General features: G+C 69.2%; 1 protein-coding gene across 2 annotated transcripts; it reads right to left on the reverse strand.

Moving 5' to 3' along the window:
- Positions 1–1,327: 1,327 nt before the first annotated feature.
- On the reverse strand, positions 1,328–22,439 carry JAG2 (jagged 2). 2 transcript variants are annotated; one of them, XM_027521207.1, is made up of 26 exons: positions 22,375–22,439; positions 21,854–22,204; positions 14,887–14,944; positions 13,293–13,544; positions 13,036–13,096; positions 10,048–10,178; positions 9,790–9,909; positions 9,555–9,668; positions 9,239–9,352; positions 9,012–9,125; positions 8,886–8,932; positions 8,618–8,788; positions 7,626–7,776; positions 7,173–7,325; positions 6,986–7,099; positions 6,572–6,685; positions 6,360–6,473; positions 6,121–6,237; positions 5,659–5,686; positions 5,470–5,555; positions 4,987–5,100; positions 4,780–4,895; positions 4,227–4,475; positions 3,610–3,741; positions 2,838–2,994; positions 1,328–2,580 (listed from the first exon to the last, which is right to left on the reverse strand). In XM_027521207.1, exons 2-26 carry the CDS (start codon positions 22,190–22,192, stop codon positions 2,105–2,107), a joined length of 3,642 nt encoding a protein of 1,213 aa, XP_027377008.1. In that variant the 5' UTR covers positions 22,193–22,204; positions 22,375–22,439; the 3' UTR covers positions 1,328–2,104. The 2 variants fall into 2 exon arrangements, with proteins under 2 accessions (XP_027377008.1, XP_027377009.1); XM_027521208.1 differs by lacking the exon at positions 9,012–9,125.
- Between the last annotated feature and the right edge of the window lie 352 nt (positions 22,440–22,791).

Genomic DNA, 22,791 nt, shown 5'->3' on the forward strand with positions numbered 1-22,791 from the left:
GCCTCACCGTCCGGGAGGGGGTGCCCATGTGGCCGGCGGTGTAAGCTGGGCCTGAAGAGGCACGTGGACAGGCCTGTCCCTACACGACTGGGCACCGGGCCACCTGGGCCAGGCCTGAGTGGGGAAGGGGGCTGGTGGCAGGCGGGGAGGGTGGGCAGGCTGCACACATGTGCACACAGGGGCGTGCAGTCTCCCCCAAGCCAGCAGCGTCCTGTGAGCTCCCCCCAGGCCCCTCAAGGTCACAGGGTTCCCCCAGAATGTGGGGGGGCCACTGGCACTGCCCACGGCCACGTCCTGACGGCCAGGAGGGGCCTGGCCCTCCCTGCCGCCACTCCTCTCTGCCTGCCCACCTCGAGGGACACCCTGCCAGGCTCCGACCACCAGCCCTGCCTCGCCAGTCACGTGGGCCTCCCGCCACCCAGCTCTCCGGTCTAGGCGCTTTGGGACCATTCTCCCCCGACCTCTTCACAGCACAAGAGGCTTCTCCTCTGACCTCTTCTTCCTTCGGCAGCGTCAGAGTGGCATTCAGTTCTGCTTGGAAGTGGCACTTTGTCATTTCTAGAAACTCCACTCATTTCTTTTCAAATCCACTCAGCAGGGCGAGCGGTCTTGCTCGAGCACACCCAGCAAACAGGCTTTGTGCTCTGGGTCCGGGCATCCGAGGGGAGCCTGCAGCAACCCAGGCCCCTGACCGCTCTGCCCCAGGGGCTGGGGCGCCCTGCGGGCCAGGGTCTGGGCTGCGGTCTGTGTGCCGGCTTGGGCAATCACTCACGAGGAGCAGAGTACTCTAGGACAAAAGGCGCTGGCGTGGTTTCTCCCAGGAACCCGGAGTCCCGAGTTACATAAACACAGTGGAAAAGGAGCCTGGAAGCTGGCTATCCTTCTGGTGGCGCGAGTGCTCCGCGAGCATGAGCTGGCATAAACCCTGACACGGTGAGCAGCCTCACCGACAGGCACGGAGCCAGCCCGGCCCACCGCCCCGAGGCCGCTGGGCTGAGGCCCCATTTGCCCAGCCTTCGGAGCCAGGAGTCACGCAGGGCTTTGCCCTTGGGCTGTCTAACTTTGACCTCATTCCTTGAAATCCTGACAGCGCTTCATTGCTAAGTGACTTGACACCATTGACAAAGCTCTTTCCACATGTTCTCAGCTCAGACCAGAGGCAAAGCGCCTCCGTCGCCCCATTTCCAACAAGGCATCTGTCAACAGCATGGACACCCACGTGTTCACAGACGTGGGGAACCCGAGGGGCCCCGGGGTAGGGGTCCCTGGCGTGGCCCGCCCCCGGCCCCCCGGCCCACTCTGCATAACAAAAGAACAGCACCTGAAGAACAAGGGAGGCCAAAACGTTTAAGTTATTAAATCAAATATACAGAGTGATTCATTTAATATGTACATATGTACAGAAATGCACTTTCACGAGGAGGGGCGGCCGGGGCCGGCAGGTGGGCAGCAGCCGGGTGCCCGCGGCAGACGTTGACAATCGCGAGGGAGAGTCTGTGAGAAGGCACTTGTCACAAGCGTCAGTACTGCCGCCGCCCGGGGGACGGAGCAGTCAGGAAGGGCACTTCTGAAAGCACAGTTGAGAGATCTCTGGAGCGAGCGTCGCGGGCAGCGCAGGCGAGGACGGCGGGCCGGAGGGGTGGGTCTGCCCGCGGCCTCAGGCCATGCCGACCGCCACGGGCCCCCTGGCGATCCCCAGCCCCACCGCCACTGCAGGCGCCCCCGACAGCCGCGGGCCACGCCAGACGCCGCGGGTCCCACCGGCTCTTTGGCCTGGAGCCACAGCGAACCCAGATGAGGAATAAAGGAAGATTCTGTAAACAGCGCACCACCTCTGGGACAGACGTCCACGGACCTGGGGAGGACAGGCCTCCTCACTGTCTCCTGCCACACACGTGCGTGCGGCACCGGGGAACGTTACAAAAATAGCAACTCTCCAAGAACACGCCGTTGTTTTCCGCCTGACACTCAGCGAATGACTTAACGAGGCGAAAGAAACGTAGAAAATAAACATTTGTTTTTTGCTTTTGCTGTTGTTTCTTTTTTACACAAAATAAACTCTGCGCGGCCTCGGCCTCCCGTGGCCGGCGGGCGGCCTGGCGCCCTACTCCCGGCCGGCGCGGCGGGCAGCACTCACGCCCCCAAGCGTGCGGTTGTCCACCTTGGGGCCTGAGGCCCAGCGGGCCGGCCGCCCGGGCGAACGGCCGGGGTCTTTGGTGAACTTGTGCGCGAGGAACTTCTCGGCCTCGGGGGACTCGTCCTCCCCACGGCCCGGCTCCTCATCTTCCTCGTCCTCGCCGGCCCCCGCCGGCCCGGGCAGCGCCTCACCCACCCTGCGCGGGGGTGGCGTGAAGTTCTTGCAGGGGAACAGAGCGTCCTTGGGGCCGCCGGGGCCACCCGGCCGCTCGATGGGGTTGCGGATGGGGTTGAGCGGGGCCCACTGGTTGTTGGGGCCCTCCTCCCGCGGCAGCCGGCTCCTCTCCCGCTCTTTCCTGCGCTTACGCATCCACCACACGCAGACGACCACGCACGCCAGACACAGCACGCTGAACACGCCGCACAGCACCGTCACCAGCAGACCTGGGGCGGGGGCACCCAGACGTCAGAGGGCCAGACGCCCAGTCCTTCGGCTCGTGGGGATGGGCAGGGCCCTAGATCGGGGCTGGGAGGTGGGCTGGGCTGGGAAACCTTCGCCGGCAGGTGCAGAGGAGCTGCCACGTCCCCGGGGCTGGTCGGCCATGGGGCAGGGCGGGCAGAGGCCGCAGCCCCACCCCCCCAAGCCCAAAGGAACCCCACCCGCTCGCCCTGGGCCCAAGCGGCGCGCCCCTCCCGCTCACCTGTGGAGGACCTGCCCACAACGACCGTCTCCACCTTCACCTCCGTGACGGCCAGCAGCAGCGAGCTGTTCCCCCGCTGCGTGATGGCGGCCACGATGGCGTGTGCCGCACTCTGGATCAGGGTGCTGTCCGGCACGTCTCGGGCCGGGCTGAAGGACTGTGGCAGAGAACAGTGCTGAGGGGCCGCCTGCGCACTCAGCTGGGCAGCGGGAGGCCTGTGACCCCTCCCCACTGTGGCAGCAGCTGGGATAGCGGCCCGGCCCTGCGTGCAGCCCTGGGGAGTGCGAGACTCCTGCTCTGGCTGGCCGGTCCAGGCAGTGGCGAGGAGGGGCAGAGACCCTGCGGCCCCATAGCACGGCCGTCTTGGAGCAGCGTCAGGGGCTGGGGGCCTGGGGCCCTGGAGGAGGCTCACTGGAGGAGGGCTCTGGCAGAGCCTGGAGGTGCCCTACGCTGGGCAGGCCACGGGGAGGTGGCCATGGCCTGGTCTGCACTCCCACAGACCCCGCTGAACCTCGGCCCTTCAGGTGGGTCCCAGCCCCAGCAGGCCACGCCTGGAGTCCTGAGAGGGCTACAAACCCGCCACTGCCCTGATGCTGGCCCAACTCACCTCCACCACCCAGCCCCTCCCACGCCAACACCAGCACCCAGAGAAACCACAGCCTCGCCCGACCCCCGAGATGCCGACTCACACCCCATCTAGGAGCACGTTCACTGTGGGACCCGCAGTGGCGCGGGTGTGGAACACAGGTGGCCGCCCGCCGGCCGCACTCACCAAGGCCACCTCCACCGCGCTGGCCTCCGAGGGCGGCCGGTCGCAGAGCAGGACAAGCAGGCGGTCCCGGGCCGCGGCCCTTGTGGCTGGCAGAGCACGGATGCCAGAGCAGACGGTGCCCACGGTGGTGCCCTGCCGGGTGGGCAGCACGTGAGCAGCGGGCAGCGACCGCGGCCCCAAGGGGGTCCGCCTCTCAGTGTGCGGCGGGACGCCACAACAGCCTGTCTGGGGGAGCAAGGGCCCTGGCTTCCCACGGCGGTCCGCAGCCCCACCCAGAACCCAGACGGCCTCTGTGGCCAGGGCCGGTACTGAGACCAGAAGGCCTTATGGGCAGAGATGAGGGCGGGGTGAGAATGCCCATGGAGCCGCGGGCCGGCCCCGCCCTCACGGGAAGGCCGCCTGCAACCCAGGCCCTGGGAATGACTGGACGAGTGGACATCTCGGCCCAGGCTGGCCCCTCCCGGCTGCCCCGAGCCCAGCGCTCCATCTCATCCGACCACATGCAGGCATGGGGCCGGGCGGCCAGCAGGGCTCTCGAGCCATCTGAGTGGCCACAGGAAGTAGGCCAGCAGTCAGGGCCCTGCTCGCTGGTGGCGTCCAGGGCGCGGGCAGCTCACCTGAGGCACCTGATCACGGTTGAAACGCAGGGTGAGGCGGGCACAGTTGTTGTCCAGGTGGCCGGAGCGCGGCTGGCATGGGGTGCTGGGCAGCGCGGGCTCCTCCGCACTACATGCCCCCCAGGCCGCGCAGGGTGGCTGCAGACACTGGCCTGGGGCCTTCTCCAGGCACTGCTGCCCCGGCGGGCACTGGGCGCTCAGGGCATCCGGCCGGCCAGCCAGCAGGCAGGGCTTCTGGCCGCACCACACCTGGGGGCACACGGACGGGACCCACAGGCAGACCCGGACGGCACCATGTGGGAAGAAGCACACCGTTGGTCATGAGTCCGTGAGCAGAGCGCCCCCTACCGCCAGGCCCCCCGGTGAAGGAGCCCAGCACAGCAGGGCGGCCCACGTCTTCCGGGGCCAGGTTCGCCTGTCTCCCTCCCCCCACATCCTCCCCGGGTGAGCAACAGGGTTGGGGGTGAATGATGGGGACTGCAGGCCTGGGGCGCGGAGGCAGCAGACCCGCAGGGCAGTGGGAGCGCGCAGGGCGGGTGGACAGACCCCACACCTTGCTGCAGTCTCGGTGGCCGTCCAGGCAGCGGCAGCTGTTGCAGTCCTCCACCCACGAGCTCCCGTGAGGGAAGGGCACGCCCTGCGACCAGCAGGACCTCCCGAACACGATCACTGTGGGCGGGAGAAGTGGGGCACATGGAGAGAAGGCTCCCCCGGACCCCCCAGCCTGAGCGTGGCCTCGCCAGCGGCATCCCCCACCTACCCTCCTGGCACCGCAGGCCGGATCGGCCAGGTGGGCAGCTGCAGCGGTAGCCATTGATTTCATCCACACACGTGGCCCCGTAGGCACAGGGTGAGGACTGGCACTCGTCAATGTCTGCAGGAGAGCGGCCGGGCACAGCGTCAGCGAGGCGGCAGCTTGGGCAGCAGGGCCCGCGCAGAAAGAGCAGCCCCGGCCAGCCTGGGCCTCAGGGGCCCCAGGGGCCTCTGAGCTGGGCCTGAGACCGCCGTCACTGTCACCATCTGCCTCTAGGAGCTAACGGCTAACCCAAGCTGGGTCTGCCCCTGACAGGGTGCCCCCCAGCCACTGCTGGTGGGAAGCAAACAGCAGAACCGAGGCTCAGACAGAGCGGGGAAGCGGCTGTGACCACAGTGCGCCCTGAGGTCCGCGGATGCAAATGACCCCAACAGCTCCCAGAGCGGGAACCCCGCAACCCCACCCGGGGTGGGGACCCCAGCTCCTCACTGATGCGGCAGTCGGGACCCGCAAAGCCAGGCGCACACTCGCAGCGGAACCAGTTGACGCCATCCACGCAGACACCACCGTTGTAGCTGCAGAAGAGAGGGCAAGGGTCAGGGCAGACCAGCCCATCAGCCGTCCCACCACCGGGGGTCAGGGGAGCCCAGGGCAGGCCAGCCCACCACCACCACTCACCAGGGCAGGGGGTTGCAATCGTTGGTATCTGCATTTGAGGAGAGAGAGGACGGTGAGCCCGGCACTCCCCACCCAGGCACCCACCCGTGCCCGGTTGGGGGCGCCCCAGGTACACGGGGAGGGCAAGCAGATACCGCGCTGTCTACACCAGCCTGCCACGCCCAGGCTGGAGGATGTGGGGCCAGGGCAGCTCTGGGAGGACAGCCCGTCCTGGAGGCCCACGCGGAAAATGGACTGTGTGAGCAAGACAGTGGCTGGCCGGAGACGCGCAAGGGCCAGCACCGACGGGAGGAAGCTCAGGGGAGTCAGAGGGGTTCAACCAGGCTTCCGCGGCCAAGCACAAGGAGTGGGTCGATGGGGCAGAGTCGGGGTGGGGGCAGGACAAGGAAGCAGGGGATGGGGTGGGCCCACACCAGCCCACGCCCACAGCCGCCCCCTGGTGCCGCCAACCCCTGAGCTCACTATGGGTGCAGGTGCGGCCCTCCCAGCCGTCCCGGCAGATGCAGGAGAAGGAGTCCCCACTGCCCACGCAGGTACCCCCATTCACACAGGGGTTGGGCAAGCAGCTGCTGTTCTTGGCTGCAAAGGAGTCAGAGAAGGAGAGCAGAAAGAGAAGGAAGGGCTCTCACCTGAGCCAGGCAGGCCGGGGTCCCCGCCCCAGGCCTCGGCCCAGACAGGCACAGCCCAGCCCCGGCCCTCACCGACAGTGCAGGTGCTGCCCTTCCAGCCCGGGGGGCAGGCACAGCGGAAGGTGTCCCCGCTGTCGTAGCACGTGCCGCCGTTGCTGCAGGTGTAGGCGTCACACTGGAACTCACCTGCGGGCACACAGCCACTCAGAGGCTGCCCGGAGCAGCGGGCGGCGCCCCGGCAGGCAGTGCAGCCCCCAGAGTGGCAGGGCATGGTGGGCACTCACGCGAGTGGCAGGTCTTGCCCTTCCAGCCATCGTCGCACATGCAGTAGAAGTCGTTGACCAGGTCGAAGCAGCGACCGCGGCTGTGGCAGGGATCGGGGAGGCAGTCGTTGGGATCTGGGGGCGAGGACGCCGGTCAGCGGGGGTCCCCGGCGTTCAGGGAGGGCTGCCCGGAGGAGGAGGCACCGGGGTGGGCCAGGGAGCGGCAGAGGAGCGGGGAGGGAGCGTGTGTACCCCTCTGCCCGCCTTCTCTATGTGCCGCATCCCAGTCGGCGGCTCAACACATGGAGCCAGGCCGACGCAGGGCACGGGTCGCGGGTCGCGGGGCGGGGTGCGGTGCGGGCGTGGGGCGTGGCGCGCTCAGCACCAGGAGGCACAGGCCCTGCGGCCGAGAGTGGAGCAGTGTGGCCCACTCACTGGTGTCACAGAGCTCGCCCTCCCAGCCACTGGGGCAGAAGCAGCGGAAGGCGTCCACCTCGTCGATGCAGGTGCCCCCGTTGCGGCACGGCTGGCCCAGGCAGTCGTCGATGTCTGCGGGAGGTGAGCGTGAGCTGGAGCCCCAGTTGGCCCGGCCCCCTCCCGGCCCTGGTCCACGGCTACTCACTCTCGTGGCAGTAGGTGCCCGTGAAGCCGCTGTCGCAGACACAAGAGAAGTTGCCCCCGGGCTGGCTGATGCAGTGTCCGTGGGGGCCGCACACGCCAGAGGGGCCCATGCCAGCCACCCTGGTCCCTGCCTCAAACCCGCAGCCATCGACCACTGCCAGAGAGACAAAAAGGGTCAGCCCTACCTCTGCAGAACACGGCCACCCCTCGCCACAACCCCACTCTTTCGGGCCCAGCCCACACTACACCCATCCCTTTAGGCCCCGTCCCTGCTGCACACAGGCCTGCAGGCCCCGCCCACCGCACCCACCATTGCAGGCCCCGCCCACAATGCACTCACCTCTACAAGTCCCGCCCACTGCACCCTTTCCTGCAGGCCCCGCCTACAAAACACTCATCTCTACAGGCCCCGCCCACAGCACCCACTCCTGAAGGCCCCACCCACCGCACCCACCCCTGCAGGCCCCGCCAGGACAGGGCGCCCGAGGCTCAGAGCAATTCTTGCCGCCCATGTCATCCGGGCAGGCGCAGTAGTAGTCCCCCTCCAGGTTGTAGCACTGGGCCCCGTTCTGGCAGGGGCTTGGCTCGCATAAGTCGATGTCCACCTGTGAGGTGGGGACAAACATGAGGGTGCTGCTGGCACCGGACAATGGACCCGGGCTCATGTCCCTACACACAGCCCCTACGAGCGGTCCCTGAGACCCAGGCCCACTCAGACCAGCCAGCCAGGCCTCTGCAGACGGAGCCTGGAGGACGGCCCAGCTCAGCCCGTCCGGACCCCTAGCTGGCCGGAAACACCTGGGTGGGCCAGGCCCCGCCCTCCGCCCCGCCCTGGGGCAGCCCTCTTCCGCGGCCTCCCGGGGCAGCATCCGGCCTTCGCCCCTCCCACTGGCAGGAAGGCCAGCTCCCGGCCACCCCTCCAGCCTCCACTGCTGCTGTGAGCCCCAGCTGTGGGTCCTTCTGAAGAACCACCCCAGGCTCCAGGACACAAGACAGGATCTGGTGTTCACACCCCGCAGCTCACTCCTCTCCCGGGTAAAGACAAAGCAGGTCAGCGGGGGTGGAAGAGTGAGCCTCTCCTTGTCAGACCCGAGAGTGATACCCCCAGCCCACCCCAAGGCCCCTCTTTCAGGGGCCTGCAGACTCCACCCCATCACGGCCACCTGCCCTGCATCCGCAGTGAGAACCAGCCAAGGCACAGGGTAGCCAGTGGACCTGCCAGGCCTCCAGGCCACCCCACCAGGAGGGGCTGGTCCTGACAAGCCGGGACCCTACGCCTCTCCCCCGGCCCTGCCCAGCCAGGACTCTGGGGCTGGGGTCTCGGTCTAGTATTGAGCCTGGGACATGCTGCAGGGCCAACCCCCACCGTGGCCCCTCCCGGCCACTCGATGGGCCACCCGTGGCAGCTGCTGGGACCGAGGGGCAGGCAGCACGCATAGGCCTCACCTCGCAGAGCGGCCCTGAGAAGCCCTGGGGGCAGTGACAGCGGAAACCATCGACCAGGTCCTCACAGAGGCCCCCGTGGCAGGGGCTGCTGGCACACTCATCCAGCTGGTGCTCGCAGTGCCGGCCCCCGAAGCCCCGTGGACACACGCACTGGTAGCCATTCACCAGGTCCTGGGGAGGTGCGGGGCGTGGGGTGAGCCTCCCAAAGCCGCCCTCAGGCACCTGCAGCCCAACGCCTGCACCCCCCACAAAGTGTGCAGGCCCTCACCTTGCAAGTGCCGCCGTGCTGACACTGGCCCCGACAGTCGTCGACGTCTGCGGGCAGAGGCGCAGGTCACAGCGGGCCCTCCCTGCCCCCAGCCCTGCCCCCTGCGGCCCGCCCACCCATACTGACTGATGTGGCAGTTGGCGCCCTTCCAGCCCGGGAGGCAATCACAGTAATAGCCACCAATCAGGTTTTTGCAAGAAAAAGCATTAAGGCACGGCTTCCCTTCACACTCATTGGCGTCTGTGAACGAGACAAGGGGGGCGATGGGCCCGCAGCCCTGGCAGCACACGCAGCAGCCGCCGCAAGCACAGCGCACAGCATGCACACACACCCCGGCCCGCGGGGCCCCTTACCCAGCTGGCAGGTGGCCCCCACCCACTGCTCCGGACACACGCACTCAAAGCCGTCCACCTGGTCCACGCACGTGCCCCCCGCCGCACACGGGTTGGAGGCACACTCGTCAATGTCTGCGGAGAGTCCAGGGGGAGGAGCAGGGATGATCGCAGGGTGGGAGGGGGCAGCTGGCCCTCAGGAAGGAGTGTGAGCACCCGGGTCTTCCCCTCGCTCCTCCCCAACCCCAGCCCCACGGGGATGGGCCGCCTCGCCCTTACCCTCCTGAGCCCCGGAATGCAGGCTGGGGACCCCAGAAGCCCTGGAGCAAGCTCTCACCCAGCGCACAGGTGGGCCCGCTCCAGCCCGACGGGCAGTGGCACTCGAAGCCCGAGGGCACCTCGTGGCAGGAGCCCCCGTTGGCACACGGGTTGGAGGCGCAGGCATGCTCGGCTGCATGGGGAACCACAGGGGTGGGTGTGGTGGCCAGGCCCCCACCTTCCACAAGGGCCCCCCCGACCCCCGCTGCACTCAGGCCAGAGGAGTGGGTCCCGCCGTGGCCGCCCTGACGTACCCCGCTCACAGTTCTTGCCCGAGTAGCCGTCAGGGCAGGCGCAGCGGTACTGGTCAGGCTCCGCGTTGATGCACGTGCCCCCGTTGGCGCAGGGGTGGTGGCTGCCACAGTAGTTCAGGTCTGGGGGTAGATGGTGCTCAGGGGACAGGCCTCGGCCCTCACGCCGCCCCCGCGGCAGGCCGCCACCCCCCGCACCTTTGTTGCACAGCAGGCCGCCCCTCACGCCCACCCCCCGCGGCAGGCCGCCGCCCCCCGCACCTTTGTTGCACAGCAGGCCGCCCCAGTTGGTCTCACAGGTGCACTGCCAGGGCTCCACGCAGCTGCCGTGCACGCAGCCGGGGTACGGGACGCACTCGTCACAGAACCTGCCCTGCCAGCCGTAGCTACACCTGGGGAAGGCAGAGGGCCGGGAGGCCCTGCGTGTGACCGCAGACCCCGCGAGCGGGGGCCACGCCCAGGGTGGCGTGGGGACATGGCGCAGCGTCACGTGGGCCCCCGGGGCCAGCGGCCGCAGCCTTTGAACCGGAGCGGCCCCGCCCGCACGTCACGGGCAGTCCCGGCCGCTGGCCGCGCACGGTCAGCCGCAGCTGTCCAGTCACTCCTCCTGGAGCTATTTTGGGACACAGCCGGAGCGGGGCCCCCAGAGAAGGCGCCAGGCAAGGAAGGCTCTGCTGGGACCCCGGGAATGAGAGGGCCAGGTGCTGCCAGGGCCGGCAGGCCAGCGGGCACAGGCCTCCTGCTGCCGGGAACCCTGGGCACAGCCCGCGACCTCGCCTATGACTCAGAGGCGGTCACTCTCTCCATGAGGCCCCAGCAGGGACGCATCTCATAGATGGGGACGCTGAGGCCCGTGGGCTGTCCCAGGCCAGCCCCGTGAGAGGCCAGATCCAGGGCACTTCCTGACCCGGGAGGAATCACCCGCTCCCTGGCCTCGAGAGACCTCTGGGCTCTCAGGCCATAACCCCAGGAGCCAGCCCTGCCCGTACTGTGGGCCAGCATCCTCTCCGGGAAGTCCTTCAGGAGGAGACGCAGAGGGACACCCCGGCCATCAGCACCGCCCCCTTGAGAGCCCAGAGCCCCAGGGAGAGAGGCCAGCGCCCTGTGCTCAACGCCCTGGGGCCCACCCTGCTGGGACCCCCAAGGGGACCCCCCCTAGCACTCAAGGGTCCTGTGGGATGGGGTGACGTCCACACCACCACCCGTCACGTGGATTTATTTTTGTAAAAGGGAAGAGGCACGGCCCTTCCTGGGCTGCCCCCGACCCCCCGGCACCCAGAAGGGACGCTGGTGGTGCAGGACAGGGAACCGAGGCTGCCGAGAGGGACTCGGCCGGCCAGACGCGCGTGCGGGACGGGGGATGCAAGCCCGGGCCCCCTCCAGGTGAGAGGGGTCCCCCGGGCGTGCTCTCAGCCCTGGGTGGGGCCACCTCTTCAGGCCCCCGTGGCCCCGGCTTTCCTGGCCTGCGGCTCCAGCAGCTCGGGGAGGAGGCGGCAGGAAGGCACGGCCATCTCCGCGGCATCCGGTGGGGGTTGTCCTGAAACCTGAGCCCAGGGCCACCAGCAGCAGCTGGGCCTCACCCACGGAGCCAGAGGGAGGCGAGCAGGGCTCACCTAGGGCCCTGTCCAGGGAGCCCTGTGCCCCCCACCGTCTTCCCGCAGGGCCCACGTGGGGAGTGGAGCGCTAGCCTCCCCTCTGCCCGCCCCGGTCACTGGCCACCCGGGGCCAACAGCTCACCCCAAGAGCTCGGTGCCAAGGGCTGGGCCAGGCCCCAGCCCTGCCGCGTTCACAACCCAGCAGGGAAGGGTCTGCCGGACTCCGGGGCTCACGCCTGGGTCAGAGGGCAGGGCTGCAGGAAAGGCCTGCCCCAGGCAGACAGCAGCCCTGCACCCCGTCTCCCACACCGAGGGTGCTCCTGGGGTGCCTGCCCCTTGAGACGGGAGCCCGCCACGGGCCACGCCCCCGGGCACCTCTCAGCCCCGCTGCTCTGAGACCACCACTCAACTCAGCTCAAACCCGGCAGACAGAGTGGGTGAAGCCCTAGACACAACGCCCCCCTACCCTGACGCCGGGTCCCTGGGCAACCTGCCCACTTCCCTGCCCGGGACTGGAAGATTCGCTCCACTTACCCCTTCCCAGGCCACAGCCACCGCAGGATGAACAGAGGGTGCCCCCATCCTGGCTCCCAAACACTGCCCTCCCAGCCAGAGTCAGCGGGGCAGTTACCAAACTTCCCTGCCCAGCGTCCTTATCGGAAAATGCACCCACCTCCCAGAGGGAATCCTGATGACTCAGACCCAGAGTGGGGAGGAGGCTTCACTCACCCCCTGCTCCTCTGTCAACTGGCATCCCCCCCGAAGGGCTTCACCCCCGAGGGCGTCCGCCTGGTCCCCGGGGCCCAGCTCCCAGGCCATCGGCGAACTCCTGGCACCCACCTGGCTCCCGCCCTGTAGAGAGCCCCCTGGCCGCCCCCACCCCTTCTAGCCCCCACTCCTCCCCGCCCACCCTCGACCCCACTCAAGCCAGCAGCGATTCCACTGCCCCTCAACCAAGGTCTGCGGCCCAGACCCCTGGCTCTCTGGTCCCTCTGACCCCCCGCCAACATGTCTGGGACCCCCTGCCCCTGCCAGCTCCTTGCTGTCCACCGGCAGCAGCAGGAACCCCAGCTGGCTCCCCCGCCCTGCCCGCCCCGCCTGTACGCACACGGCCCACGTGCATCCCTAGCCAGGCCTCCTCCCACAAACCCGGGCAGGGTGGGCAGCACTCCCACGACAGCAGCTGCTCTCCCGCCCGCTGCGCCTGGGGCCGCCCCGTCAGTGGCTCAGGGTACCAAAGGCGCTCGAGCCCCACTCTCCTGCCCCAGGACGCCCACGGGGGCGGCCCCCACACCCACACCGGACAGCAGCCTCTGCCTCCTGGCCCGCCCCGTGGGGCCTCCTGGCTACCCCCCGGCCTCTCCCGTTCCCCACCTGTGAGCACCACCCTGCACCGCCTGGACCACGCACTCCTGCCCTGGAGCGGCTCTCGGCCCAGACCAGAGGTGTGGAATGTGTGGCGGCCCTGCCCACCAAGGCTGGCCCGCGCCCTGGGGCACACTCGGGCTCCAAGAGCACGTGCGGCCTTCACCAACAGTGAGCCGCACACGAGCAGGGCCCATCCCACTCACGTCGCCTGTGTGCAGCCAACTCTGTGCGGGAGCGAGTGTGTGCACGCTCGGGAGGCAAAGAGGACCTGGCGCGGGGCACTCACCTGCACTCCCCGGGCACGGAGCACCCCCCGTGGAGCAGGTTGCATCCCTGTTTACACACGGCTGCGAACGGAGAGAGCAAACAGACCCCTGCAGCGGCCACACACCGGCCTGCGGCCGTGACACAGGCTCTGGGGACAGCCCCCCGCGTGGCCCCCCACCCGCCGCGGGGCACCGCGCGTCCTCCACGATGCCCCCACCTGGCCCTCCGCTGGCCTCCGCTATGCCCGCAGCGCCCCCGCAGCCCCGCCCCGCTCACCCTCCTTGCACTCCTTGCCCATCCAGCCGTCCATGCACGCCTTGTTGCCATACTGGTCACAGGTGTAGTGACCGAAGAAGTCGTTGCGGGGCCGGCAGAACTTGTTGCAGGTGGGGCTGTAGTAGTTCTCGTCACAGCGCACGCGGATCTTCAGCTCCAGGTGGGCCACGTGGCCGCTGAAGTGCAGGCTCTTCCAGCGGTCCTCGGGGTTGATCATGCCCGCGTGTGACACCCGGTCGATCAGCAGCTCCTCTTGGAGGGGGAGCAGCAGTCAGCCGGCACGGCCGCTGCCCCGCAGGACCGGGGGGCCTCCCGCCTGCGCCTGCGGCCAGCCTGTCCTGCCCGAGGCCCCGCCCCGCCCCGGGCTCTGCACGCTTCTCACGGCTGCAGTCAAGGCCGCCCCGTCCCCGCAGGAGCCACAGCACTCAATGCTGCCGTGTCTCTAGACGAGCCTCCCTGGGCCCGAGACCACGGACCCGGCAACCCGAGGGCTGGGCCTCCCTCCAAGCCAACCTGCTGCGTGGCCGGAGCTGGCAACCACGGTCACGGGGTCTCCCTACACGCGTTGTACCGGTTTAGAAGATGGTGCAATAAAATGCTAAGGACCCTCACCCCACAGCCGGCTCCACTGACCGCTGCTCTCCGCCCGCCCCTCTGTGTTCCCATGGCATCTCCACTGCTGGGACCCAGCTTGGTCTAACCCAGCATCCAGCTGCCCATCTGACGCTGTCCAGACACAGAGCGTCCAAACAGCGCTCCAGCCCATCCCCACGACAGCCTCTCCGCCCCGCGGCCACCCAGTCAGCAGGCCCCGGGCCTCGACCTTCGGAGCGAGCAGAACCCCGCCCACCCCACAGGCCGCCCCTGGTCCCAGCACCCTGACTGCTACACAAAGCTCCCCACCTGTCTCCACCCTGGCCCTGCAACCCACCCTCCACGCGGCAGGCTGAGCAACCCGCCTCGGAGAAGAAGCCGGTGTCCTCACAGGAGCCACGCGGCCTCCACGAGCTGACCCTGGCCCGCTAACCTCATGGCAACCCCTCCCCTGCCCACAGGCTCTGGGCTGTTGGCACTGGCTGCCCCCTACCTGTCTGCGAGGAACCTCTGCCCACCACCACAGGCCCTGTGGACTCTGTGCAAGGCAGGCCAGCCAGCAGCTAGGCCTCCAAAGAGGCCCACCGAGCCCTTCACCAGGGCGGAGAGGGGCCCACACAGCCAGAGAAAGCTCTCGGCGGTGACCCACCCACTGAGCCACGGCCAGGCCCCAGAAGACCGGCCTTGGGTCTGGGTATCAGCAGGAGGTCACGAGAATGCCAGGGACGGCCCAGGTGCCAGGTGCGGGACCTCGAGGAGGACGCAGGCCTCCTGCCAGAACACAGGCGAAGCCAGGGCAGCACAAGCAAGTCCCGAGCGCAGCAGGGCATCCTGGCGGCCAGGGCAAGAGGAGCAGAGACCTGCAGGGCAGAGGCAGCTCCCTGCCCGCTGTGTGCCTTCTGCCCCAGCAAGCAGAGGACGAGGAGCCTGGCTACGCGCGTCTCCATGAGGAGGGAGGCCCTGTAGGCAGCCCCCCGGGGACCCTCAGGGGCTGACTCACCATCCGGGGTGGTATCGTTGTCCCAATCCCAGGCCTCCACGATGAGGGTGAAGGAGCGCTGTGGACACGGGGAGGGCGGGTCAGGCTCCTCCGCCCACCCCAGCCGGCCAAGCCCCCTCCTCCATCTCGGCCCAGACCCCGAGATGACCCCTCAGAGCAGGGACGCTGCTCCTTCCAGCTCACAGAGACTCAGGGGCCTGGACTCCGGGCTCCTGCAACCTGCCAGCCAGCAGACCAGGTCAGGCTGCAGAAGAGACAGTGACCCACATGGGGCAGCGGGCAGAGGGCGGGCACAGCCGAGTGGCCTCAGCCTGAGGTCCCAGGTGGGCTGGGGCCAGAGGGGGTCGCGTGGGAGCCCAGGGTCCTCCAAGCCCACTGGGAGAGTTGATGCCCAGTCACCAGGCTGCGGGGCCGACCTGGGTAGCCCGAGCACTGGAGCTGCCGTGGGACACGCGAGCTCACAGTGAAAGGGAACGCTACTCAGTCGTGTCCGACTCTTTGTGATCCCGTGGACTAGACAGTCCTGAAGTCTCCAGGCCAGAACACTGGAATGAGTAGCCATTCCCTTCTTCAGATCTTCCCAACCCAGGGATCGAACCCAGGTCTCCCACACTGCACGTGGATTCTTTACCAGCTGAGCCACCAGGGAAGCCCTTAGTGAAGGTCCAGGAAAAGTGGCCCCACTTCACAGATGGGGAAACTGAGGCCCAGGGACGGCCTGAGGCAGCCTCAGCAGTGCTCACTGCCCCCCACTGTCTGGCCCTGTGTCCCAGGCAAGGGATGCGGTGAGTGACAGGGTAGCATCACTGAGCAGCCCAGGACCACCCTCTGCCCTACCCCACCCTACAAAGACCACCAGACACAGGCAGCGACCCCCTCCCCATGCCTTCCCTGCCCGGGACCCCCTCACTTCCGCGGCTGCCCCTGCCCAGAGCCCCCCTACCCCAGCAGCTGCCCAGAGAAGACGGGCAGGAAAGAAGACGCCATCGTCCACCCTTCTAAACCCCACCCCCATGGGGCCAACCCCAGGCTGTGAATCCTATTACCGAGGGTCCCCGAAACCCCTGCCTCCCTGCTGTCAGCGCTGGCCGCCAGGCCATCAGGCCTGGTCCAGGCTGCCCGCCTCCTTCAAGGGTCCCCAGCAGCCACCACGGCCTCCGCTCCCCCATCCACAGGAGCCCCAAGGACCCTCAGAGCTCTGTCCACATCTCCCCGACTGCCCAGAGCCTTCCTGGGGCTGCCTGTGGCTCCCGCGCTCCCCACAGGCATCCAGCACGACCCCACCACGGAGCCCTTGCACACACAACGTCCTCCCTCTGCCTGGAATGACCCCACGGGCCAGCCTTCCCCGGGTCACTTCACTCCTGGGTGCAGCTGGAGCACCCAGCTCCTCCCCAGCAAGCACTCACTTCACCCACCATCCACCCACCATCCACCCATCCATCCATCCACCATCCACCCATCCACCCACCATCCACCCATCCATCCATCCACCATCCACCCATCCACCCACCATCCACCCACCCACCCATCCATCCACCCACCATCCACCCATCCATCCATCCACCATCCACCCATCCATCCATCCATCATCCATCCACTCACCCATCCATCCACTCACCCACCCACCCATCCACTCACCCACCCATCCATCCATGCATTCACCCACCCATCCATCCACCTACCCAGCCAGCCACCCACCCACCCATCCGTCCATCCATCCACCATCCACCCACCATCCATCCACTCACCCATCCATCCATCCATCCATCCACCTACCCACCCATCCATCCACCCACCCACCCACCCATCCATCCACCATCCATCCATCCACTCACCCATCCATCCACCCACCCACTCATCCATCCACCATCCACCCACCATCCATCCACTCACCCACCCATCCATCCTCCATCCATCCATCCACCCACCCAGCATGCACCAGGCACAGGCCTGCCTCTGGGGCAGTGGATGGGTGAGAAGCCGCTGTACTAAAGGGTGTCAGGACAGGCTTTGGGGAGGGTGCTCGGGAGGAAGCATCCCAGGCAGGGGGACCACAGGCAGGGCCTTCGGCTGGAAGAGGAGCAATGCGGGGAACAGGTCTCAGGGTCAGACTGCGGGGCCACTGGCCCCTGTGCCAACTGTGGTGCCAGCGCTGAGCAGAGTGGGTAGCTGCCAGGTGGGTGTGAGTGAGGGCCAGGGGCTCCTGGGGCTTCAGCGGGCATCCTGGCCACACGGGCCATGAGGGAGAGCATGGGAGGGGGCGGGGCAGGGCCCAGGGCTGAAGCCCTTGCAAGGCAGGCCGAGGAGCGCCCCGGCCCCAGGGTGCCCAGCCCACAGGGCATGAGAGCCCACCTCCCAGCACCTGCGCTTCAGAAAGCAGGGAGCTCCTCCTGGCTCCCAGGAAACCCCACGCCAGCCACCCAGGTAGGGTTACCGTCACCTTCACCAGCACCCGAGGCTCCGGTTACCTGCCCCTGAGGGGACATGCGCCCGCCCGCCCGCCCACCCACAAGGGCCCCGCCGCCCGCCAGCTGGGCTCCTGCACCTGGGCGGCAGGGAGGCACCTGGGGAGAACCTGAGCTGGGGGGCAGGGCGCCAGGCTGGGCCTCCGCCTCCTCCCAGTTGGCCTCCAGGACTCAAGTCTCCTCTCTGCAAAGAGCAGCCTTCTGTCCCAGGGACAAGCCTCGTGGGCCACGGGCTGGCCGGGCTCTGTGGACCCAAGACCCTACAGAACAGGAGGGCCCCTGGCCAAGCGTAGCTGGGCTGCCAGCCTGCCCAACCTTGAGAGGCCCCCAGCCTGCTGGCCTTCTTCCCTCTTCCAGAAAGCCCACCCCAACCTGCCTGCGCCAGAACCCCATCCTGACCGCGGGTCCTCCTGGCCCACCCCCAAGGCCAGGTCCTGACCCGCGGTCCGACCCTCAGAAAGTACGACGGGCCGGCAGCCCCAGTGGCACGGGGCACCCCAGGCCCAGGAGGCAGCACTGACTGCAGAGCCTGGGTCCGCGGGCCCCACCTGCTTCCTCTCCCGCAGACCCCGCATCCGAGCCGGGCCCCCCGTGGAGCAGAGCAGGATGCGGCGCCAGGAGCTCTCAGCGAAGATATGTTTCCTGAAACCTGAGCTTTGCAGAGGCCCAGGTCTCTGCCTCCATTGTCACCGCAGGGGAGTGGGGGGGCCACCTCTCCCCAAGCTGCTGGGCCCAGCGGGGCCACGGCAGGAGGACTGGACCGCAGGCTTCCCCACGGGAACCCGGACGCCCACGCTCCGCACCGGGGACCAGGCAGGCCGTGCCTGAGCGTGCCCAACCAGCCCACTGCAGCCAGCAGCACACAGCCTGCCAGCACCTCGTCACACGCACCGGGCAGGACCATGAAGTCGAAGATCAGATGGACCCTGGTCATACCAGGATGCGTGATGAGGCCTGGGGCCGCGGACCCTGGCTCAGGCCTGAGGATTACAAGCATTTGTCTCCACCAAGAAGCCCCTCGCTGGCCCAGGCCGCCCTCACCCAGACACGACCCCTGGGAGGGTCCCCGGAAGCCACAACTCCTCCAGAAGCCCCTGCCCAGACCCCCCAGTGACCTCCCCCTCTCCACGGTGGAGCCTCACTCTCAGCTCCACCCCCTCAGGCCCCAGGGACAAAGCCCTAGCCTGTCTCTGAGTGCCCACTGGCTGGCACTGCCCGTCTGGGGCCCCTCTTTGCCCAAGAGCCCCACCCTACAGCCCCAGTACCAACGCCTGGGCCAAGACCCCTGATCCGAGGCAGGTGAGCCTCTGCTGAGCGGGACCCCTGGCCCCTGGCACAGGAAGGAAGGGAAAGTGAGCCCCCACACGGACAAAAGAGGCAGCAGCCCTAGGCACCGCGCGGGGAAGGGGCCGGGGCCGCCTTCGCCCCACACCAGCCGTGGGTCCTCGGGGGGCAGGGAGCACCAGGAAGACGTCATCTCACACCGTCAAGGACAGCCCCCAGGGGCAGCGCCTGGCCCGGCCCACCGCGGAAAGGCGCTCACGCCAGCGTGCGCATCCCACCAGGCCACACCCTTGGATGTGCCCCCAGGGGCAGCCCCTGGCCCGGCCCACCGCAGAAAGGTGCTCATGCCAGCGTGCGCATCCCACCAGGCCGCACCCTTGGATGTGCAGGCCCTTGACTGGCCCAAGGCCCCCTGCCGACCCCTGAGCACAGCGCACGGGTCCCTGGTCCTCCTCTCACTCCAGCCTGGCTTTCCACGAGCCGCCGCAGCACCCCCAGGCCAGCAGTCACCCCGCAGACACACAGTGCACATACCAGGATGGGGCCTTAGACCTGGAGGCCAGGTCCTGAGGTCTTGGAACCAGAATGTGAGCCAAGGAGGCAGGCATGGCCTCCAGCTGGGCAGCAGGCCCTCAGTCAGCAGGAGGCCCCAGGGCCACGCTGCGCCTCCATTGGCCAGGCCCCCCAGGCCCCCGTGAGCCCCCAGTAGCCACTGACTCACCCAGGGAGGGCACACACACACGTGATCAAACATGGCCTCCACCTTGTTGGCTACGAGCCAGCTGCCAGGGCCAACCGGGTGTCATCCATCTCCTGGGGACCGGTAGGACACGTGGGGGCATCCGTGGGGGGGATCAGGAGAGGAGGGGAAGCCCCACACTCAGACTGCCCGCACCTGCCCTCCCCTCCCCTCACCCAAGACCCTGGACACACCTCTGTCCAGAAACCTGAGCCCGAGTCCAACCTGAAACCACGCAGAGCAGACAACACGGGGACTCTAGGGCCCGCGCGGCCAGGTAAGGGTGCAGAGAGTCCCCCAGCCTCGCCTGGGGCACCAGGATAGAACGAGAAAGCAGTTGGAGGGGGGTGGGTCAGGACTGCCTGAAGGTCACTGGAAGGGCTGGAGAGTGCAGAGCCCAAAGTAGGTCCTGGTCCGCCCTCTCCAAAGCCAGGGCCAGGCGCAGGCCGGCTCCCCACACTCCTGGACCCCCCGCCATTTCCAAGGCCCTGCGCACACGACCTGCTCCAGGGTCCTGGACAGAAGCCCCTGCGCCCCGCCCTCTCACGTGAAGCTCCTGAGGCAGGGCCCAGCCCCTCCTGAGTCCCCAGGGCCATAGTGGGCGCACCGGGTTCCAAACTCGGGCCAGCTCACGGGATGGAGCTGGACTCGCAGGGGGCAGAGGCAGTGCAGCCACAGGGCCGCTGCCGGCCGAGCGGAAATACCAGGGCACTGGCATCACTACACGGGCCATGGGCCCGGCAGCCAGGCCACGCTACCCGTGCGGAGGGGGAGACAGGAGCGGCCCCCCAAACGCACAGCTACCCCGCTGCCCCACCCTCACCACGGGCTGGGCCACCAGCCCCTCCTGGGTGCGCCCAGCAAAGTGGAGGGCGGGGACCTGGCCCAGCACCTGCCCCTGGTCTGCAGGCCCCTGCCTGGGAGACCCGGGCCTGCCCCGTCCCATTCCATGCCTGGCCGGCCGGTGGGACCAAGAGCGTGAGGGACACGCGTCGGCCCGCCACATTCCTGCAAGGCCTCCCTGCCCCCACGCCCACGGCTGCCAACTCGAGCAGAAAAACACATCCTCAGGTAGCGATTTCGAACCGCGCTGGCCCGAGCCCAAGCGCAGATGACAGGCTGCGGGCCCTGCTCAGACCTGCCTGCCGCCCACTGCGGGGGCGAGGGGGCTGGGCTCATCCCAGCGCCCGGGGCCTCCCAGCCTGCCCCTGCCTCCCGCCTGTTCCACCCCAGGGACACACTCCCCACCTGCGGCCTGGAGGTCCAGGGAGACTGCAGAGGCCCCAGGTACGTGGGGGCAGGGCTGTGGCCAGGGGTCAGGAAGCAGGGGGAGGGGGTAGCCGTGAGGCCTCCTGGCCTAGGATACGATATGGAGGAGGTGCCAGCACGGGGCTCAGAGCTGGGGGGGGGGGGCAGTGGGGGGCCAACCTCAGCCTGGCCTCAACCCCCAGTCTCTTTCAGAACCACGGCACCAGGTGGGCATGTTCTTGTGGCCTCCCAGTGGCTGGCCGAGCCAGAGGTCCTTGGTCAGAAGGACAGTCCCTCAGTCAGCCTGGCACCCTGCTCTGGGCACTGTCCACACACAGACACACCCCAGCTGCCCGGACCTGCCTCTGCACCCTGAGACCCCACTTAGCAGGGGCCTCTCTCCTCCCTGCCCCCACCCAGTTCCCTGCGCGCACAGCACAAAGACCCGGGAGGCCAGGCTTCGGGCCACATCGGGCAGCTGGAGGCCTGGCCTGCCGCAGCCCCCACCCACCGGGGCCCAGGACAGCCCACTGAGATGGACCGCATCCCTGCCAGCATTCCCAGGTCCACGGCTCCTGTCTGACAGGCGGACCTCAAGCTCCTTCTCCAGAAAGAACAAACAAAACCCAAAATGCAAGACAGGAAGGTGCTTAACAGAGAATCACAGCACCAAGGCCCCTCGAGGCTGGCTCCCCGGGTCTGGACCAGCGGCAAAGGCTGCCACCAACCCACGAGCACGAGGTCCCTCGGCCCCCCGCCTGAGCAGCCCCCCACCCCCACCCATCCAGGAAACTGCAGGGCGGGCGCAGGCTGGCCGCGGGCCCGGGCGGCTCCGCCGGGGCCTGCCCCGGACCAGCCCCAGCACGCGCGGTGCACATGCCTGCGCGGCCTGCCCGGGCCCGAGGCGCCCGGCCGCGCCTCCGCACCCAGACAGACACGCGCAGGGCGACGCAGGCACACGCCGCGGGCCGCCCCGCACGCGGGCCGCGGCCACCCCGCCGCGCTGAGACCCCCGCGCGCCCACGTGGCCGGGCGGGGACCCCGAGGCAGGCGCCCCCTGCCGGCCCCGCCCCGCCGTGCCCGGGCGCGCGCGGCTCGCGCGCGGAGCCGGGGCCGCAGGTGCCGGGGAGCCAGGGGGGCGGGGGGGGGGGTGCCTGGAGGCCGGGGGGCCGCGGGCAGGGTGGGGCCGGGCGCCCGGAGAGGGCAGCGCGGGAGGAGCAGCACCTACCGGCCAGGCGAACTGGAACGGGATGACGACGAGCCCGGGGTCCTGGTCGCCGCCGGCCCGGGCCCGCGCTCGCGCCCGGTCCCCAGCCGCGCCCGCCGGCGGCAGGTAGAAGGAGTTGCCGCCCAGCACGGGCGTGGCGCCGTGGCCGTAGCTGCAGGGCCCCGTGGGCGTCACCTTGGCCTGGTACTCCTTGAGGCACACGCGCACGTACGTGTCGCACTCGTCGTGGCCGCAGCCCCCCGCGCGCGTCGTCCGGCCGCCGCCGTCGCAGCAGGCGCCGCTCAGCAGCTCCCCGTTGGCGTTCCGCAGCGCGCTCAGCTGCAGCTCGAAATAGCCCATGGGCCGCGCCGCCTAAAAATAAGGCGGAGGGACAGCGCGAGGAGGCGCGGGCCGGGGTCGCCCGCTGCGCGCCCCGCCCCCGCCCGCCGGGCCGCCCCGAGGGCTTCCGAACCGCGGCGCCCGCGGGCGGTGCCGCCGGCCCCGAGGGCGGCGCGGGGCGCCCCGTCCGCGCCCCTGCTCACCTGCACGCAGAGCGCCAGTAGCAGCAGCAGCCGCCGGGGCAGGCGCCCCGGCCCCGCGCCCGCATCGCCGCCGTGACCCCGCCCGCCGGCCCGCCGCCGCCGCCGCCCCTGCGCGCCGGGCCCCGGCCTCCCAGCGCCCGCGCGCCCGCCCGCCCTCCGAGCGCCGGCGGCAGCGGCAGCAGCAGAGGCGGCGGCGGCGGCGGCGGCGGGCGGGGTCGAGGCGGCGCCGCGCGGGCGCGGGCGGCGGGCGCGCGGGGGCGGCGGGCGCGCAGGGGCGGCGGCGCTCGGGCTCGCAGGCGGCGGCGCTCGGGCCCGACCCGGCTCCCTCCCGGAGGCGGCGGCGGCGGCGGCGGCGGCGGCAGCGGCGGCGGCGGCGGCGGCAGCAGCGCTCCGGGCCTCGGCTCTGCGCGCCCGCGC

Source organism: Bos indicus x Bos taurus, chromosome 21 (genome assembly GCF_003369695.1).
Source record: "Bos indicus x Bos taurus breed Angus x Brahman F1 hybrid chromosome 21, Bos_hybrid_MaternalHap_v2.0, whole genome shotgun sequence".
NCBI lineage: Eukaryota > Metazoa > Chordata > Mammalia > Artiodactyla > Bovidae > Bos > Bos indicus x Bos taurus.

Excerpts from the sequence above, each read along its gene's own strand:
- JAG2 (XM_027521207.1), bottom strand. The coding sequence starts at position 22,192 with ATGGGCTATTTCGAGCTGCAGCTGAGCGCGCTGCGGAACGCCAACGGG. Across the intron at positions 2,995-3,609 it reads GCGCGGTGGAGGTGGCCTTG|TCCTTCAGCCCGGCCCGAGA; the intron begins GTGAGTGCGGCC and ends TCTCTGCCACAG. Across the intron at positions 2,581-2,837 it reads TGTGGGCAGGTCCTCCACAG|GTCTGCTGGTGACGGTGCTG; the intron begins GTGAGCGGGAGG and ends CCCCCGCCCCAG.